Below are 21,725 nucleotides of genomic sequence, written 5' to 3'. Positions count from 1 at the left end.
ATATTGCTGGAATATTGCTAAAGGCGGCGTCAAACCATACTCACTCAAGTTTAGCGGTAGCGAGAACAAATATCTTATTTTAATGAGATTGCATCATAATCATAAAGATGTAACAAAAGTTGCAATCCCTTTTGTGGGTGTACACTGTAAGCTATTCTTGTGTGTTTTTTCTCTATCCAACATGTGTGGACATATTGTCAATATTCAACAACACGGTGACCTTGCTTGGCGTGGTTTGTCCATTGAGAACATTTACAAGCTCAATACACCAATACATTGATTTGGTCGTGACATCCCTCAGCCGGCTGATTGGTTAGATTCCGTAGGTATAAAACACACACAATTCCTGTGATTTAATTGCACATAGACACACACAATGAAAAGACTAGGCAGGTTGCTGTTCACCCTGTTAGCCATCATGGCGGTCGCGTCGGCGCGTGTCATGTCGAAAATGGAAGCTGCTTTACTGAAACTTGACATCAGCTCTCAGGTAAGCTGGGTGTTATTCCGGGAGTGATGGAATGTAGGAGCGAGTGGATTAGGGTTAACGCTCCTTTTAAGAACATTTCAGGTAAAAATCGCGGCGTGTCAGCTTTATGTGGGAGAAAAACCCACAGTGATGCGGGCCCCAAACATTCACCACTTTGCTGAAACCCACGAGCATGGGATGGTGCTGACGAATCTTAAGGTGAGGTGAAATGGGGTTTAACGTCGCGTCAAAGATTTATTGCACTTATATAGCGACGTACATGCACGTGTGTGTGGCTGCTTGTACTAGTCCGGACTGATGCCGATTTATAGTGCTAGCCCAATGAGATACCATGCCGCAGTTTAACATGAATACCCCACTCGGTACAGTATACTGACTCCGAGCCGACCAGTTTTTGTTTTAGTCTCTTAATGCCGAGCGCCAGAGAGGGTAACAACAAGTACCATCTTTTAACGTCTTTTGGTATGACGCGGTCGATGAATCTGAAATGGTGATTGAATGACACTAACATGCTGATGTATCTTATAGCGTGATGTTCTGGTGTAGTGTTTTTTGTTTGTTTGTTATCTTTTATAGCTAAAATATAATTATCATAAACATCTGTAGAAATCAGTAGGTGACTAAGACCCGTGAAGATCCGGGGTAGTATAGGTCTTCAGCAACTTATGCTTGCCGTAAAAGGCGACTATGCTTGTCGTAAAAGGCAACTACGGGATCGGGTGGTCAGGCTCGCTGAATTAGTTAATGCATGTTGTCGATCTCAATTGCGTGGATCGATGCTCATGATGTCAATCATTGGACTGTCTGGTCCACACTCGATTATTGACAGACCGCCAAAATCATTTTTACAATTGGTTGAATAAATCAGTAACTGAGATTGTTAGTGGCTATATCCTCAAAGGGGGGTTAAAGTAGTGTAAAAGTATTGTCCCGCTGAGAGGGTATGTAAGACCACGTCTAATCGTAGTGTATGTGTTATTTTAATGTTTGGCTAAATTTGTCAGCCATCGCCAACAACTGAAGGGATGATGTAAATCCGACTGGGGTCCATGCAGGTAGCAAAAGTACTGTGAGTCCTTATGGTCCCCAGCGCGGTGATCAACCTTCAGTTGGTGGAGATCTATAGCCCGTTTTTATAATGTGTTGTTGAATGATTAGTTAGTTATCTATTTTTACATGTTCTCAAACTAGTTTTACGAAAATCTGTGATATTCTAGTTATTATACTGCTCTTTGTCGGCAGAATGTTATACAGTTTAATATATATATTGTTAATGTCAAATTTTGTTTCGTCACGATATGGCTGAAATATTGCCGATGTGACGTTAAACTTTAACTCACTCACTCAATCACCCAAACATTCCAAAGTAACCCTGAACAATCCCAAACAATCCAAAGTAACTCTGAACAATCCCAAACAATCCAAAGTAACCCTGAACAAACCCAAACAATCCAAAGTAACCTTGGACAATCTGAAACAATCCAAAGTAACCTTGGACAATCCCAAACAATCCAACGTAACTCTGGACAATCCCAAACAATCCAAAGCAACCCTGAACAATCCCAAACAATCCAAAGTAACCTTGGACAATCTCAAACAATCCAAAGTAACCTTGGACAATCCCAAACAATTCAAAGTAACCCTGAACAATCCCAAACAATCTGAAGTAACCTTGGACAATCCCAAACAATCCATAATAACCTTGAACAATCCAAAGTAACCCTGAAAGATCCCAAACAATCCAAAGTAACCCTGAACAAACCCAAACAATCCAACGTAACTCTGGACAATCCCAAACAATCCAAAGCAACCCTGAACAATCCCAAACAATCCAAAGTAACCTTGGACAATCTCAAACAATCCAAAGTAACCTTGGACAATCCCAAACAATTCAAAGTAACCCTGAACAATCCCAAACAATCTGAAGTAACCTTGGACAATCCCAAACAATCCATAATAACCTTGAACAATTCAAAGTAACCCTGAACAATCCCAAACAATCTGAAGTAACCTTGGACAATCCCAAACAATCCATAATAACCTTGAACAATCCAAAGTAACCCTGAAAGATCCCAAACAATCCAAAGTAACCCTGAACAAACCCAAACAATCCAACGTAACTCTGGACAATCCCAAACAATCCAAAGCAACCCTGAACAATCCCAAACAATCCAAAGTAACCTTGGACAATCTCAAACAATCCAAAGTAACCTTGGACAATCCCAAACAATTCAAAGTAACCCTGAACAATCCCAAACAATCTGAAGTAACCTTGGACAATCCCAAACAATCCAAAGTAACCTTGGACAATCCCAAACAATCCCAAGTAACCTTGAACAATCCAAAGTAACCCTGAAAGATCCCAAACAATCTGAAGTAACCTTGGACAATCCCAAACAATCCAAAGTAACCTTGGACAATCCCAAACAATCCAAAGTAACCTTGGACAATCCCAAACAATTCAAAGTAACCCTGAACAATCCCAAACAATCTGAAGTAACCTTGAACAATCCCAAACAATTCAAAGTAACCTTGAACAATCCAAAGTAACCCTGAAAGATTCCAAACAATCTGAAGTAACCTTGGACAATCCCAAACAATCCAAAGCAACCCTGAAAGATCCCAAACAATCTGAAGTAACCTTGGACAATCCGAAACAATCCAAAGTAACCCTGAACAATCCAAAGTAACCCTGAACAAACCCAAACAATCCAACGTAACACTGGACAATCCCAAACAATCCAAAGCAACCCTGAACAATCCCAAACAATCCTAAGTAACCTTGGACAATCCCAAACAATCCAAAGCAACCCTGAAAAATCCCAAACAATCCTAAGTAACCTTGGACAATCCCAAACAATCCAAAGTAACCCTTAACAATCCCAATCAATCTAAGGTAACCTTGGACAATCCCAAACAATCCATAATAACCTTGAACAATCCCAAACAAAATCCAAAGAAGCCCCTATACAAGCCAAAGCAATCTAAAATCTGATTCTCATTTGAACTCAATTGGATTTAAACAAAAATATATTGGAAAATAGTATTTGTACCTTATGTTGTTCCACAAAAAAGTAATTGATCACGCTATGCCCTGTTTGACCCCTGTTTATCCTGTCTTTAACAAGAGACCCGTGAAGATCCGGGGTTGAGTAGGTCATCAGCAACCCATACATCCGTAAGGGGCGACTATGCTTGTCGTATGAGGCGACTAACGGGATCGGGTGGTCAGGCTCGCTGACTTGGTTGATGCACGTCATCGTATCCTAATTTCGTGGACCAATGCCCCTGATGTCAATCACTGGATTGTCTGGTACAGACTCGATTATTTACAGACCGCCGCCATTCAGCTGGAATATTGCTGAGTGATAATTCAGGCAAGCAAGTGGGTAGAGTTCTTTTAAATTGTTGTTTTGATCAGTATTTAAGGATGAGACGAGAAACCAGACCGCCGTCATAAACATGTAGCTGGAATATTGCTGAGTGCGACGTAAAATAACAAACACGCAAGCAAAGTAACAAGAAGCCAAGGTTCCCAGGACTAACTTCTTCTCATTAAGAAGATATAAATCTGAAGAATATCATTGTGTTAAGATCCCAATTGATCAATGCTACACCGCCATATCGATTTATTTACAATACCTGAATAGTCACAAGATTTGGTTTGGTTTGTTGTTTGACGCCGCACTCAGCAATATTTCAGCTATATGACGGCGGTCTGTAAATAATCGAGTCTGGACCAGACAATCCAGTGATTGATATCATGAGCATCGATCCACGCCATTGGGATCGATGACATGCATCAACCAAGTCTGCGAGCCTGACCACCCGATCCCGTTAGTCGCCTTTTACGACAAGCATAGTCGCCTTTTACGGCAAGCATGGGTTGCTGAAGACCTAATCTACCCTGTATATTCACGGGTACTTTGCAGTGACATACGTAAATTAATAATTAACCAATGCAACACACCCATAACGTTTTATCTATGACACCTGAATAGACACAAGAAATGGGCTTCACGCATTGTACCCATTTGGGGAATCGAACCCGGGCCTTGTTATTAATAAACCAAAACAATAATACACCCTGTCCATTTCACTAACACGTCTATTTTAATTAAACGCACTCGCTTATGATGCATCTTTTAGACCTCTGAAAACAGATCAGGTGAATTGAAATAAGGTTTAATGTCGCGTTCAAGATTATTTTACTTTTATTGCGACGCGCGCCCGTGCGTGCGTGCGTGCGTGAGTGCGTGCGTGCGTGCATGTGTGTGTGTGTGTGTGTGTGTGTGTGTTTGGCTGCTAGTATTATAATTTGTATTATTATCATAACGCCTGAATTTAATTTCCGTTCTCCAGGTTACTTGTTTGGAATACGAAAGAAAACCAACCAAAAACTGCGCTTGGGTGGCGGGACTCAACATCTTCGCCGATCAGCTGATTGACGGAGGTAAAATCATCGCTTACAAAATCCAGTGGAAGAGTGGTCGATGGTCGACCTGGTATGTCCCTGGCATCAACGACATCTCTAGGACCTACAACCCCAGCGACCACGACTGTGACACCCTGGAGTTGAAGGCTAACAGCATGAGGAGAATGTGGTCATTGTTCTATGACCACACCCACGTCTACATTATCTGTAAGCCCTGAGTGATGGGTATAGCTTGGGCGATGAATCGGATACCCAATGGGAACCAATGTCATGATATATATATATATATATATATATATATATATATATATATATATATATACCATGTGATGCCATAAAGGACAATGCGTCATTGTTAACAAATAAGACAAATGACTGACTTTGAGTGAAAGCTGATTTATACATGTGAATAAATATGAAATAGATAAAACCATTTGGTTTGCTCAATATGGTGAAATTAGCAAACGATAAGCAAGACAGGTGGCGACACCTGGTCCTGTGTAAAGCGCACTGGTTACAAATCAGAGGCAGGTTGCGGAGAGTAGGTGGATGAGTAAACCTGTTCAACATCTTGACTCCTGAGTGTTTCTAGAGCTTCACTGAAACACGTGACATCTAGTTGTCTCCTGGGGCGGTCGGGTAGCCTAGTGGTTAAAGCGTTCGCTCGTCACGCCGAAAACCCGGGTTCGATTCCCGACATGGGTACAATGTGTGAAGCCCATTTCTGGTGTCCCCCGCCGTGATATTGCTGGAATATTGCTAAAAGCGGCGTAAAACCATACTCACTCACTCACTCACTAGTTGTCTCCTTAGGCAACTGACTTTGTTCTTTATAAGCCTCTGTTCACCAAGTTATGAATGGGTACCCGGGAGGATGAGGCAGCCTGACCCATACATGAACCCATCCGGGGAACTGAGAGTGAAATTCGAATTGTTATTTTATATGATCATTATTATTGCTGGCAGCGATGTACTCATTGTAAATCAACAATGTCATTGTTATACAGGCTTTAGCGGCAAATATCAATCTTTCTGGTAAACGATGTTGGCTGGGTTAAATTAAACACAAAACAGTAAATAGTAAAATCAAATAAATGAAATGTATCCACTGTAAATAAACTTCAGTCCAAATGTAAAACAATGTTCACACATTCATTACGGGAGTCCCATTTATTCAACAGCAAGTTAAGAACATACAGGTCTGTCAAGTCATCTATAAATATTGAGAATTATCTAACATATTGTAAAAACAAATCTCATAGGTCAAGTTTCTCAAAACTTCGTTTAAGTAATCACAAACTAAATACTAATTGTATGCATTTCTGCAGAAAATAGAAACCGCACAAGGAGCCTGAACTATTTCTAAATGGCACCCCTATCAAAGTTGTGAAGGAGGCCAAGTTCTTGGGACTTATTTTTGATAACCATTTAACTTTCATCCCACACATTAAATACCTAAAAGCTAAATGTCAGAAGGCACTCGATTTATTGAAAGTAGTTTCTAATTCGAAGTTGATTGTTGGTTGGTTGGTTGGCAACATGGGTTGCATAAGTTGGATGGTTGTTTTGTTGTTTAACGCCGCACTCAGCAATATTCCAGCTATATGACGGCTGTCTGTAAATAATAGAGTCTGGACCAGACAATCCTGTGATTGATATCATGAGCATCGATCCACGCAATTGGGACCGATAACATGCTTCAACCAAGTCAGCAAGCTCAACAGATTGGGAGGTACCACCATACCAGGGGCACCGAGACCAATGGTGAATCGATAAGCGGGAGGTCGGGACTTCGATGCCCTGGTAGCGTTATAAGAAAAGACGTTAAAAGATGGCACTTATCGTACCCTGCCTGGTGCTCGGCATTACCGGGATAAGTCAAGGACTATATATGTGCAATAATCCTGAACCTTATATCCGATGTCACCTCACCTATAATGCTCAAGACTCACCGCACTTAATATTATTACCTTGCTTATCGGATCGTGAATATTTCGGGGTAGAATAGGTCTTCTGCAACCCATGCTTGCCGTAAAAGGCGACTATGCTTGTCGTAAAAGGCGACTAACGGGATCGGGTGGTCAGGCTCGCTGACTTGGTTGATACATGGCATCGATCCCAATGGCGCGGGACCCGTGAAGATTCCGGGGTAGAATTGGGGTGCGTTGCAAAGCGCCAATCGCTTATAAGCGATGTACAGCGATTTGCCTTACAAGAGTGCGCTAACTTTCAGCCGCTTGCACGCGATGCAATCGCTGACTGAGGTCGCTTCGTTTCAAACCAAAATGGCGGCTTACTTTGACAAAGGTAGCTAACACACCATCATCCTCAGTCTGCTCCACATCTTCAAAGTAGTCATAAATGTTATCACCTCGTCATCGAGCCTCTTCCATTACGTTCTTCATTACGCGGATGGTCAGGCTCGCTCGCTGACTTGGTTGATACATGGCATCGATCCCAATGGCGTGGATCGATGCTCATGATGTCAATCACTGGATTGTCGGGTCCAGGCTCGATTATTTACAGACCGCCCTCATATAGCTGGAATATTGCTGAGTGAAGCGTAAAACAACACTCAAACAAACAAAACAAACGGATCGTGCATGCCAGCTGCATTCTCACCTCCCTTGGTAGTATCCGAACCCCCTCTGTGTTGTGTCGGTTAGTAATTGCTTGAATCTTATACTACTGTATATCATATGCGGTGTAACAGCTCCGATTGCCCTATCGGAGATCTGCCTGTTTGAGCTTTGGACATTCATCAAGTTTACAACAGTTTCATATTATGCCGCAGCATAATATTTCGGATGAATAAACCTTTCTCTTAAATCATGGGACAGGGTAACAAGTACCGCCCTTTACGTCTTTTGGTATCGAACCCACGACCTTCCGTTTGTTGGACAGAAGCTCGATCCACTAGAGTGAGTGAGTGAGTTAAAATTTAAAATTTAACGTCGCATCGGCATTATCTCATCAATATAGCGACCGATCCACTAGACCGAAGAGGTGGTCTTCAATCTGATCTTGCTTTTTTGATGTTTAACGCCGCACTCAGCAATATTGCAGCTATATGACGGCGGTCTGTAAATAATCGAGTCTGGGCCAGACAGTCCAGTGATTTACATCATGATTCGATCAACGCAATTGGAATCGATGACCTGCATCAACCGAGTTAGCGAGCCTGAGCACCCGATCCCATTAGTCGCCTCTTACGACAAGCATCGTCGCCTTATACGCCAAGCATGGTTTGCTGAAGATCTATTCTACCCCGGATCTTCACGGATCCTTCTATCAGATGTTGCGGTACAAATATCAATACCTTAATGTAAAAAATGTGAGACCTACGACAAAAATGAACATGTAAATAAATGAACACAGTATTTGTCATACACTGGTTCCGTCTGCAAAGTGGGGCCTGTGAAGATCCGGGATAGAATAGGTCTTCAGCAACCCATGGGTAAAAGGCGACTATGCTTGTCGTAAGAGGCGACTAACGGGATCGGGTGGTCAGGCTAGCTGACTTGGTTGATGCAGGTCATCGATCCCAATGGCGTGGATCGATGCTCATGATATCAATCACTGGCTTGTCTGGTCCAGACTCGATTATTTACAGACCGCAGTCGTATAGCTGGAATATTGCTGAGTGCGGCGTTAAACAACAAACCAGCCAAACAAACCAACTTGTGCAAATTGGATACCAGGTGTATGTTACTGTGGGAAACGAAACGCGGAATTAAATCGAAGTACTGGAACGCTCCAGTTCCGTCCTCAAAGGCTGTGTAGTTTAATCAAACAACATATATGTGCAAGTCAGTGTGTCATCGATCTCAGTAGCATAATCATTCAGCCCTAGCCAGCGTGTATGCAGCACGACCATCGACGGCGTGCAACAGCTTGGCCTCCCCGCGTATCGTTTTCCTGCCAATCTTGCTGGTTATTCAAAGCGACGCAATTTTGAAGATTTTATCATTAAATATAGTTTTAACCTTAACGTCGTGGCGTTACATAATGATTCAAAGGAATTTGTAATAACTTCACTTTGTTTGTTCGTTTGTTGTTCAACGCCACACTGAGCAATATTCTAGCTATATGATGGCGATCTGTAAATAATCGAGTCTGCAAGTGATTGATATCAGGAGCATCGATCTACCCATGTGGGATACGATTAAATGCATCAACCAAGTCTGCGAGCCTGACCACCCGATCCCGTTAGTCGCCTCTTACGAGAAGCATAGTCGCCTTTTACGGCAAGCATGGGTTGCTGAAGACCTATTCCACCCCGGTTCTCCAGTGACCCTTACATGGACAATATGCACTGGTGTCCTGGCAGTCACTGTGATCCCACCCCATATCACTACATACCTTCCGCAACTGCCACACGTTGCCATCATATTGCCAAACGTTGCCATTCGCTCGACGTCGTAAGGAAATCTCCAGACACGTCCACCTCAACCCAGAAGGTCTAGAAATAATCTGAAAACCTCACTGAGACCACCAGTAAGAAGATATAAATCTGAAGAATATCATTGTGTTAAGATCCCAATAATCAATACCACATCGCCATATCGATTTATTTACAATACCTGAATAGTCACAAGATCTGGTTTGTTGTTTAACGCCGCACTCAGCAATATTCCAGCTATTTGATGGCGGTCTGTAAATAATCGTGTCTGGACCAGACAATCCTAGGATTGACATCATGAGCATCGATCCAAGCAATTGGGTTGGTTGGTAGGTTTGTTGTTTAACGCCGCACTCAGCAATACATGCATCAAACAAGACAGCTAGCCTGACGACCCGATCCCGTTAGTCGCCTTTTAAGACAAGCATAATCACCTTTTACGACAAGCATAGTCACCTTTTACGGCAAGCATGGGTTGCTGAAGATCTATTCTAGCAATGTTTTGGGTGTATTAGGGATTTAGGTTTTTGTTCCGAAATCGTTCTAAGAATGACCCCTTACTTCTTTTGGAGAGTATTTAGTCAATGTGTTTACAATGCAAATACAGTAGTAATTGTGGTACGTCTGGAAAATAAATGTCACATTCGACATGGTTACGACATTGTAGTGATTCTTTTCTCAAACATCTCTGAACCAATTCTACGTCACGAAGAACATATGACAGGATTTCAGGAAAAATAATTAAATCTAAAAAAATACCCTTCAACCTCCTGACATGGTCACGACTTTTCAGAAACACTGTGGTGTTGTGGGAACGCGCCACAATACGGCATTTTGATTGTTTGTTGTATAAAGCCATATTCAGCAATATTTTATGCTATGACAGTTACCTGTGACAATAACGACGAGAAGAAGGTGGATATCAGAGCAAATGCCTGTGCCAAAAATTACAGTTCAATCGGAAAAGATAATGTCACTTTTGCAGAGGTGAGGTGAAATGGGGTTAAACTTCGCGTCCAAGAGTATAAGGTTATTGCACTTAGATAGCGACGTAAATGAACGTGTGTGTGGCTGTTTGTACTAGTCCGGACTGATGCCGATTTATAGTGCTAGCCCACTGAGATACCATGCTGGAGTTTAACATGAATACCCCACTCAGACACAGTACATGTATACTGATTGCGAGCCGATCAGTCCTTGATTTAGCCCCTTAATGCCGAGCGCCAGACAGGGTAACAACAAGTAAACGTCTTTTGGTATGACGCGGCGGGGTTCCACGAGGACGCTCTACAACCAGACCACGGAGGCAGTCCACTTTTGCAGAGGCATTTGTGTCTGGTTCCTGTCAAAAGACATACTCTCACGTCCCGATTACAGACCTTACGCAGAATTCTTGATAATTAATTAAACTCAACAATAGCAAACAAAAAAGAACATATACCTGATCTCAGTAAAAGCATTATTTAAAGAGAACATTAGTGTCCAAACTTCATGAAAACAACTAGCATGACAACTCAATTTTGTAAACGTCAATTTCCATTTGAATAAGTCAAAACGTTCTGCGTTTGTTTGTCTGTTGTTTAACGCCGCACTCAGCAATGTTCCAGCTATATGACGGCGGTCTGTAAATATTCCAGTCTTGACTTTTGCGAATTTTGTTCGAAACAGATACTTTTGCTGTCACGATTTATATAAAGAGCAAAGACCTGGCGCCAAAAGGGAGTGTCCGCTGCATGTATAAACATGTGCATCCCGAAATAAGTAGCCAACGCGAAGTTTAGCTGAGGCGATTATTTTTAATGGCGAGATAAAACAAATACAGTAAACTACGGTTATAACGAACTAACGGATATAACGAACTAACTTTTTAGACCCGACTATATGCTGTAGTTATGCTGTATATATGCTTATAACGAATTACGGTTATAATGAACTAAAGTTAGTAGTCCCTTTGAGTTCGTTATAACCGTAGTTTACTGTACTTGTTTTTCTGTGTTGTTAACACAAAGGACAGACGTACTCGCTATAGGAGTGCTTGAGTAAACAAAAGCCTTTAGCAGAAGGTTTTCGTTTTGGTTTGTTGTTCAACGCCGCACTCAGCAATATTCCAGCTATATGACGGCGGTCTGTAAAATAATTGAGTCTGAACCAGACAATCCAGTGATTGATATAATGAGCATCGATCCACGCAATTGGGATCGATGACCTGCATCAACCAAGTCAGCGAGCCTGACCACCCGATCCCGTTAGTCGCCTCTTTTGACAAGCATAGTCGCCTTTTATGGCAAGAATGGGTTGCCGAAGACCTATTCTACCCCGAATCTTCACGGGCGCTTTAGCAGAAGAGACGATCAGGAGTTACGCCCATTCAATAAGGTTTATTGTATGTTTCAATGTTGCTTAACGTGTTATGGAAATCCAATATATAAGCATATATTCTTTTCAAGGAGAATGTATTAAATATTTTTAGTTTTCATGAAATGTATAATCATACCTTTTAATATATTATGTGGCCTGTATAGAGATTGCCACTGACCAATTACCAACCTTAACATTGACTGTATGAAAGCCCTGGTAACCTAACGTTGAAGTAAACGCTGATGTTATATAATTGTAGCTTATCCGGGGTAGAATAGGTTTGTTGTTTAACGCCGCCCTCAGCAATATTCCAGCTATATGGGGGCGGTCGGGTAGCCTAGTGGTTAGAGCGTTCGCTCGTCACGCCGAAGACCCGGGTTCGATTCCCGACATGGGTACAATGTGTGAAGCCCATTTCTGGTGTCCCCCTCCGTGATATTGCTGGAATATTGCTAAAAGGGGCGTAAAACCATACTCACTCACTCACACTCCAGCTATATGACGGCGGTCTGTAAATAGTCTTGACTTTTGCGAATTTTGTTCGAAACAGATACTTTTGCTGTCACGAATTATATAAAGAGCAAAGACCTGGCGCCAAAAGGGAGTGTCCGCTGCATGTATAAACATGTGCATCCCGAAATAAGTAGCCAACGCGAAGCTTAGCTGAGGCGATTATTTTTAATGGCGAGATAAAACAAATACTTTCTGTATTGTTCACACAAGTGACAGACGTACTTCGCTATTCTGTGTTGTTCACACAAGTGACAGACGTACTCGCTATACCCCGATCCGTGAAAGATTCTGGGGTAGAATAGGTCTTCAGCAACCCATGCTTGTCGTATAAGGCGACTATGCTTGTCGTAACAGGATCGGGTGGTCAGGCTCGCTGACTTGGTGGATACAGGTCATCGATCCCACTTGCGTGGATCGATGCTCATTATATCAATCACTGGATTGTCTGGTCCAGACTCAATTATTTTAGAGACCACCGTCATATAGCTGGAATATTGCTGAATGCGGCGTAAAACAACCAACCAACCAACCAACTCGCTATACCCGTGAAGATTCTGGGGTAGAATAGGTCTTCAGCAAACCATGCTTGCCGTAAAAGGTGACTATGCTGGTCGTAAAAGGCAACTAACGGGATCAGGTGGTCAGGCTCGCTGACTTGGTTGATGATGCATGTCATCGATCCCAATTGCGTGGATCGATGCTCATGATGTCAATCACTGGGTTGTCTGGTCCAGACTCGATTATTTACAGACCGCCGTCATTTAGCTGGAATGTTGCTGAGTGCGGCGTTAAACAACAAACGAACCAAACCAAAATTGTATGAATGCCCTTGTAACTTCACAGCGAAGTAAAGGCTGATGTTAAATAACGCTTATCCAGGGTAGAATTGTTTTGTTGTTTAAATCAGCAAAATTCCAGCTATATGACGCCCCTCGGTAAAAAAAAAAAATGGAGTCTGGACCAGACAATCCAGTGATTGATATCATGAGCATCGATCCACGCAATTGGGATCGATGACATGTATCAACCAAGTCAGCGAGCCTGACCACCCGATCCCGTTAGTCGCCTCTTACGACAAGCATAGTCGCCTTTTTTGGCATGGGTTGTTGAAGACCTATTCTATTCCGGATCTCCACAGGCCCCACTTTGCAGACGGAACCAGTGTATGACAAATACTGTGTTCATTTTTGCACTTTTGCAGAGGCAGTTGTGTCTGGTTCCTGTCAAAAGACATACTCTCACGTCCCGATTACAGACCTCACGCAGAATTCTTGATAATTAATTAAACTCAACAATAGCAAACAAAAAAGAACATATACCTGATCTCAGTAAAAGCATTATTTAAAGAGAACATTAGTGTCCAAACTTCATGAAAACAACTAGCATGACAACTCAATTTTGTAAACGTCAATTTCCATTTGAATAAGTCAAAACGTTCTGCGTTTGTTTGTCTGTTGTTTAACGCCGCACTCAGCAATGTTCCAGCTATATGACGGCGGTCTGTAAATATTCCAGTCTTGACTTTTGCGAATTTTGTTCGAAACATACTTTTGCTGTCACGATTTATATAAAGAGCAAAGACCTGGCGCCGAAAGGGAGTGTCCGCTGCATGTATAAACATGTGCATCCCGAAATAAGTAGCCAACGCGAAGTTTAGCTGAGGCGATTATTTTTAATGGCGAGATAAAACAAATACAGTAAACTACGGTTATAACGAACACGCTTATAACGAACTAACTTTTTAGACCCGACTATATGCTGTAGTTATGCTGTATATATGCTTATAACGAATTACGGTTATAATGAACTAAAGTTAGTAGTCCCTTTGAGTTCGTTATAACCGTAGTTTACTGTACTTGTTTTTCTGTGTTGTTAACACAAAGGACAGACGTACTCGCTATAGGAGTGCTTGAGAACGGCTGTAGTAAACAAAAGCCTTTAGCAGAAGGTTTTCGTTTTGGTTTGTTGTTCAACGCCGCACTCAGCAATATTCCAGCTATATGACGGCGGTCTGTAAAATAATTGAGTCTGAACCAGACAATCCAGTGATTGATATAATGAGCATCGATCCACGCAATTGGGATCGATGACCTGCATCAACCAAGTCAGCGAGCCTGACCACCCGATCCCGTTAGTCGCCTCTTTTGACAAGCTTAGTCGCCTTTTATGGCAAGAATGGGTTGCCGAAGACCTATTCTACCCCGAATCTTCACGGGCGCTTTAGCAGAAGAGACGATCAGGAGTTACGCCCATTCAATAAGGTTTGTTGTATGTTTCAATGTTGCTTAACGTGTTATGGAAATCCAATATATAAGCATATATTCTTTTCAAGGAGAATGTATTAAATATTTTTAGTTTTCATGAAATGTATATTCATACCTTTTAATATATTATGTGGCCTGTATAGAGATTGCCAACCTTAACATTGACTGTATGAAAGCCCTGGTAACCTAACGTTGAAGTAAACGCTGATGTTATATAATTGTAGCTTATCCGGGATAGAATAGGTTTGTTGTTTAACGCCGCCCTCAGCAATATTCCAGCTATATGGGGGCGGTCGGGTAGCCTAGTGGTTAGAGCGTTCGCTCGTCACGCCGAAGACCCGGGTTCGATTCCCGACATGGGTACAATGTGTGAAGCCCATTTCTTGTGTCCCCCGCCGTGATATTGCTGGAATATTGCTAAAAGCGGCGTAAAACCATACACACACACTCACACTCCAGCTACATGACGGCGGTCTGTAAATAGTCTTGACTTTACCGAATTTTGTTCGAAACAGATACTTTTGCTGTCACGGATTATATAAAGAGCTGTCACGAATTATATAAAGAGTAAAGACCTGGCGCCGAAAGGGAGTGTGCGCTGCATGTATAAACATGTGCATCCCGAAATAAGTAGCCAACGCGAAGCTTAGCTGAGGCGATTATTTTTCATGGCGAGATAAAACAAATACTTTCTGTATTGTTCACACAAGTGACAGACGTACTTCGCTATTCTGTGTTGTTCACACAAGTGACAGACGTACTTCGCTATTCTGTGTTGTTCACACAAGTGACAGACGTACTCGCTATACCCCGACCCGTGAAAGATTCTGGGGTAGAATAGGTCTTCAGCAACCCATGCTTGTCGTATAAGGCGACTATGCTTGTCGTAAGAGGCGACTAACAGGACCGGGTGGTCAGGCTCGCTGACTTGGTTGATACAGGTCATCGATCCCACAGGTCATCGATCCCACTTGTGTGGATCGATGCTCATTATATCAATCACTGGATTGTCTGGTCCAGACTCAATCATTTTAGAGACCGCCGTCATATAGCTGGAATATTGCTGAATGCGGCGTAAAACATCAAACCAACCAACCAACCAACTCGCTATACCCGTGAAGATTCCGGGGTAGAATAGGTTTTCAGCAACCCATGCTTGCCGTAATGTTAAATAACGCTTATCCAGGATAGAATAGGTTTGTTGTTTAACTCAGCAAAATTCCAGCTATATGACGGCGCTCGGTAAAAAAATGGAGTCTGAACAAGACAATCCAGTGATTGATATCATTAGCATCGATCCACGCAATTAGGTTGGTAGGTTGATTTGTTGTTTTACGCCGCACTCAGCAATATTCCAGCTATATGACGGCGGTCTGTAAAAAAGGGGAATATTGCTGAGTGCGGCGTAAAACAACTAACCAAAATAAACGAGTCTGGACCAGACAATCCAGTGATTGACATTATGAGCATCGATCCACGCAATTGGGTTTGGTTTGTTGTTTTACGCCGCACTCAGCAATATCGCAGCGATATGACAGCGGTCTGTAAATAAACGAGTCTGGACCAGACCATCCAGTGATTTACATCATGAACATCGATCCACGCAATTAGGATCTATGACCTGCATCAACCAAGAAAGCGAGTCTGACCACCCGATCCCATTAGTCGCTTTACGACAAGCATAGTCGTCCATTACGACAAGCATGGGTTACTGAGGACCTATTCTACCCCGGATCTTCACGGGTCCCACGCAATTTGGATACGATGATATGCATCAACCAAGTCAGCGAGCCTGACCACCCGATCCCGTTAGTCGTCTCTTACGACAAGCCTGGTCGCCTTTTACGGCAAGCATGGGTTGCTGAAGACCTATTCTACCCCGGATCTTCACAAGTCTAAAGACTTATGGTTATGACTCTGGTGTGTATGGGATTGGTAAATACCCTGTTTTAACAACAAACACTATGTATTTAGCTCTCCCAAGGCTTGCTAAGTACATCCCCGATATATCTCACTCTCTCTCCTGGAGTTGCTAAGCCAATGCAATGCTCAGCTGAGGCCAGTTCGCTCAATTTGCTTTGTTGTTCACACAAGGATACGAAAATACTCGTAGGCGTTTGGGTGTATATAAGCGCCTTCAGCAGAAGATCTTTGGTAAAGGTTCATTACAAGGTGCGTGAAGAGTAGAAGCAAAGCCTGTTGGGGGAAACGCTGTAGATCTTTCTCTCCATTCAAAGATGAGTTTGAAAAAGTCAAAAGATACCTTCAAAGTGACGGTGATAAGTTGTATGCCAGAAGACACGAAGAGGAACAAGGACATCCATAACATCTCCAGGTAAGGCTCTTTTCCCCGGATACATATATCCACATTGTATATGGACCCGTGAAGATGCCGCCGTCAATTAGCTGGAATAATGCTGAGTGCAGCGTAAAACAACACTCAAACCAAACCGGGATAGAATAGGTCTTCAGCAACCCATGCTTGCCATGAAAGGCGACTTTGCTTATCGTAAGAGGCGACTAACGGGATCGGGTGGTCAGGCTCGCTGACTTGGTTGATGCATATCATCGTATCCCGATTGCGTGGGACCAGTGTAGATCCGGGGTAGAACAGGTCTTCAGCAACCCAAGCTTCCCATAAAAGGCGACTTTGCTTGTCATAAGGGGCGATTAACAGGATCGGGTGGTCAGACTCGCTGACTTGTTTAATGTATGTAATCGTTCCCCTATTTCCATGGGATACGATGACACGCATTAAACAAGTCAGCAGGTTCGACCAAGCGATCCCATGTTTAATGCATGTCACCGTATACCAATTGCATGGGACCTGTGAAGATTCCGGGGTAGATTAGGTTTTCAGCAACCCATGCTTGCCGTAAACGGTGACTATGTCTGTCGTAAAAGGCGAGTAACGGGACCGGGTGGTCAGGCTCGTTGATTTGGTTGATGCATGTCATTAATCCCAATTGCGTGGAGGTGACTATGCTTCTCGTTAAAGGCGACTTACGGAATCGGGTGGTCAGGCTCGCTGATCCAATTGCGTGGATCGATGCTCATGATATTAATCACTGGATTGTCTGGTCCAGACTCGATTATTTACAGACCGCCGTCATATATGCTGGAATATTGCTGAGTGCAGCGTTTAACAACAAACCAACCAACCAACCAATTGCGTGGATCGATGCTCATGATATCAATCACTGGATTGTCTGGGCCAGATTCGATTATTTACAGACCGCCGTCATATAACTGGAATATTGTTGAGTGCGGCGTTAAACAACAAACAAACAAACAAACTCATAGGACATTATCTATCTCAAGGTGATTAAACCGATTTACCTTCCTTTTTTACAGGGATGTTTACAAGGACAAACTCGAGATTAAGGCGATGGCCACTCCAAAGAAGGTAAAGATGATACACTATTTGTGCAATGCCTTTACCAGGGTTGAAGAGATTAATTTACCCAAACATGTTTTGGTGAAGAGTAATGCTGTTATCACAGATGAGTCTACCACAGTGAAGGATAATATCATCAAGGCACATGATGGGCATAACGCTTCTGTTGTAACGAAGAAACTCGACGATGAAGAATCTCATCACGCTTTGAAGAAAGACACTGGTTTGGCTCCTCTTCAGGTAATGACGGTTAACAATGAATCTGTCACTATGCGTTGTAAAGAAAATAGAGGCAGAAGGAAATCGGCATTTTGTGCCATGGTCCAAGGTTCTTCCCGATATGCTAATGAAATATCTAAATCACAATCTGTAATTGTTAACGGCAGTGAACCTCCCAAGGAGAAAAATAGATCACGGAGATGCAGTTTACCCGCAAATTTCAGCAAAGCCAAAATAACTGGAGAGAACACACAGAGAGACAGAATACAGATAGATAATGGGAGTCGCTGTGAGTTCCTTGGAGAGGCAAGTATTCAAATTCTAAATGAAATGGATCAAAGGACAACAAATATAAATGAAAGACTTCTGAAACTCTGTGATGAAACTTCACGTGTATTTGCCAAGATGCCTGAGAAACCTATCGAAGCAAAGCCTGAGACGAAATCTCGATTCTACATTCCACAGTTTCTACGCAAACGTACGGTATGAGACGGTGCATTGCCTTCTTCAAAAACTGTGCCTCATTGTATCATTGAACATCTGGAAACTAATCAACATGGTAATCAAGAACTTGAATGTTTGGATTGCAATCATAATAACAAGCAGAATGTCTGTGAAAGACACCTTTCCTAAGATTTAAAAAGAAAAGCAGTCAAATCGTGACCTTGACGAGCGGGAGGACAGTAAAGCAAGTGCCCCTGCCACATACGATATTTCGTGTAGCAAAGTTGATGACATTTTTGTTGATGTTTTTTTGTTGAGAGCCTTTGAGAAGTCGTAAAACATATGTACAAGTTTCAGGGGTTCAGTCAGACCACACTCTTTAGCATAACGAATGTGGATCCATTAAAGGAGAGTTTGAAAAATAAGCATTCGTAATTCTTTTGATAAATACAATTAAGTGTATCCTTTGAAAAATACAGATAACCGTCATATTTATAGTTGAAACTGATGAATTGAAGATTGCAAATGGAATCATACACGACTTGTGTAATTAGCAAGTATTATACCTGCAATGTCGTATGTGTTTGATGTCTTAGATTCGGGAAATAAAAATAATACCAATTTATTCATCCATTGTTTGATGTTGTTTTTTGGTTTTTGGTTTTTAATGCCGCACTCAACCAACTCAGCAAGCCTGACTACCCGATCTCGTTAGTCGCCTCTTGGGGCAAGCATTGGTGGTTGCAGACTTATTGTACCAACATTGTTGTCGGCATGTTTGATGTCTTAGATTCGAGAAATGTTTAATGATGTTGAGTAACAACAGCATGACAAGGAGAGAACTGATCATGACCTCGAGACCTGTGAAGATCCGGGATAGAGTAGGTCTTCAGCAACCCATGCTTGTCATAAATGGCGACTATACTTGTGGCAGCAACTAACTGGATCGGGTGGTCTGGATCGCTGACTTGGTTGATGCATGTCATCGATCCCAGTTGCGTGGCATGTCGTTAGAGGCGACTAACGGGACCGGGTTGTCAGGCTCGCTGGCTTGGTTAATGCATGTCATTGATCCCAATTGCGTGGATCGATGCTCATCATGTGTCAATCACTGGATTGATCGTGTAACTGGTTTGATGTCATCAGGTGCCCCAAGATCCCCCCCCCACCCAACACACACACACACACACACCTTCTTCAAAACTACTCAAGTCCCTTGAAGCCAAAAGAAATGGAAAAGATGAACAAATAATTTTTAGTCCATGATTTCATACAGAATGTCTTCGCATACGTTACTTCATCAAACTCCTTAACTCAACGACGTTTACAATCAGAAGAACAAGACTGCGATCTGACACAATCAATAATTGGTATGCTGGAATCATGTTGACGGTAATGTGTTACTTTAGACTTTAACACAAGTGATTCTTTAACACATGATACTTCTGAACAGATACGACCCGTGACGATCCGGGGTAAAAAAAATCTTCAGCAACCCATGCTTGCCGTAAAAGGCGACTAACGGGATTGAGTGGTCAGGCTGGCTGACTTGGTTAATGCAGGTCATCGATCCCAATTGCCTGGATCGATGCTCATGATATCAATCAATGGATTGTCTGGTCCAGACTCGATTATATACAGACCGCCCTCACATAGCAGGAATATTGCTGAATGCTGCGTTAAAAAAAAACCCAACCAACCAACTAAAAGGACATGGCAGTCATGTACTGTTTATCCAAAACAAATTATGCTTCTGGTGAATAAAAATCCCCTTGTTCTAAGAAAACAGCATAAATCAACTTTAGGGGGTTTGACGTAATAACCGATGATCTACCATGATAGTTGCGCTGCTATCACAAGACGAAAGTAGTCATACTTTTACAAATGTACTGACATGTGGAACGTGTTTGGCGAACACGATCTTTATCAGATACTCGACCCGTGAAGATCCGGAGTTAAATAGGTCTTCAGCAACCCATGCTTGCCATAAAAGTCGACTAAGCTTGTCGTAAAAGGCGACTAACGGGATCGGGTGGTCAGGCTCGCTGACTTGGTTGATGCAGGTCATCGATCCCAATTGCGCAGATCAATGCTCATGATATCAATCTTGGACCTACCAGTCCTTGGTCAACAATGCCACGCCTAAGTCAAATTCAGAGAAAGCAGGCCGTCAGACGATTGGAAGCTGCAGAGTCTGTCCAAGATGTTGCCCGTCATTTCAACGTTAACATTACCTACAATTTATCGTCTCCTGCATCTATACAATGCAACACAGCAATATTCCAGCTATATGACGGCGGTCTGTAAATATTCGAGTCTTGACTTGCAAATTTTGTTAGAGAGACATACTCTTGCTGTCACGCATTATATACTCACAAAAGAAACGCAAGTGGTTTTAAGCAAATAGGTAACAAACACTGAACATAATTTGATAAATTGAGTTTTAGCATGTAGTGAAGCCTGATGGTGTTATCAATATTTTTGGTTGCCTTTTGGAAGCCCCGAGTAAAAACGCAACATAAAAAACGAGTCGCCAAAACGCACCATTTCAATGAACATGTGGGTATCATGCACCCATTTCTCGCGAAATCGAAAGTGCACGAACTGTCACGAACTGTAGTGGGTATAATACTGTGGCCGATTCTTCGACCTACCAGTCCTTGGTCAACAATGCCACGCCTAAGTCAAATTCAGAGAAAGCAGGCCGTCAGACGATTGGAAGCTGCAGAGTCTGTCCAAGATGTTGCCAGTCATTTCAACGTTAACATTACCTACAATTTATCGTCTCCTGCATCGATACAATGCAACACAGACCACAGATGACCTTCCTCGGTCGTCCTAGGGTCACAACACCTCGACAAGATCGGCAGATTCCGTTCCTAACTGCATGTGAGAGTGCTCGACAGACCATAGGAACACACAATCGACACATTAGCCGGGACACTGTGATCCGACGTCTCCATGCTAACAACCTGATGTCGCCGACAAGCACCTGTCCTGTTCTCCAACCACGGCATCGACAACCACGACTTCAGTGGGCACAGGGTCATCACAGTTGGCATCATCGTGAGTGGAAGGGTGTCATCTTTTCTGATGAAAGTCGCTTTTGTGTCTCCCATGCAGACGGAAGAGTCCGAATTTGGCGACGTCGAGGTGATCGTTTCGCTGACAGAAACATTGTGGAAAGGGATCCATGGGGTGGA

The 21,725-nt window shown here is 42.6% G+C and overlaps 1 protein-coding gene across 1 annotated transcript; it reads left to right on the top strand.

Moving 5' to 3' along the window:
* The first annotated feature begins 372 nt into the window (after positions 1-372).
* On the top strand, positions 373-6,020 carry LOC139460695 (uncharacterized). The gene is made up of 2 exons (XM_071242174.1): positions 373-490; positions 4,853-6,020. The coding sequence occupies exons 1-2, from the start codon at positions 377-379 to the stop codon at positions 5,141-5,143; spliced, it is 405 nt and encodes a 134-aa protein (XP_071098275.1). The 5' UTR covers positions 373-376; the 3' UTR covers positions 5,144-6,020.
* Positions 6,021-21,725: the final 15,705 nt, after the last annotated feature.

This window comes from Haliotis cracherodii, unplaced genomic scaffold (genome assembly GCF_022045235.1).
Source record: "Haliotis cracherodii isolate W230 unplaced genomic scaffold, xgHalCrac1.p SCAF_14, whole genome shotgun sequence".
Lineage (NCBI taxonomy): Eukaryota > Metazoa > Mollusca > Gastropoda > Lepetellida > Haliotidae > Haliotis > Haliotis cracherodii.
This window is presented reverse-complemented; position numbering and strand designations above follow the sequence as displayed.

Excerpts from the sequence above, each read along its gene's own strand:
- LOC139460695 (XM_071242174.1), top strand. The coding sequence starts at position 377 with ATGAAAAGACTAGGCAGGTTGCTGTTCACCCTGTTAGCCATCATGGCG. Across the intron at positions 491-4,852 it reads AACTTGACATCAGCTCTCAG|GTTACTTGTTTGGAATACGA; the intron begins GTAAGCTGGGTG and ends TCCGTTCTCCAG.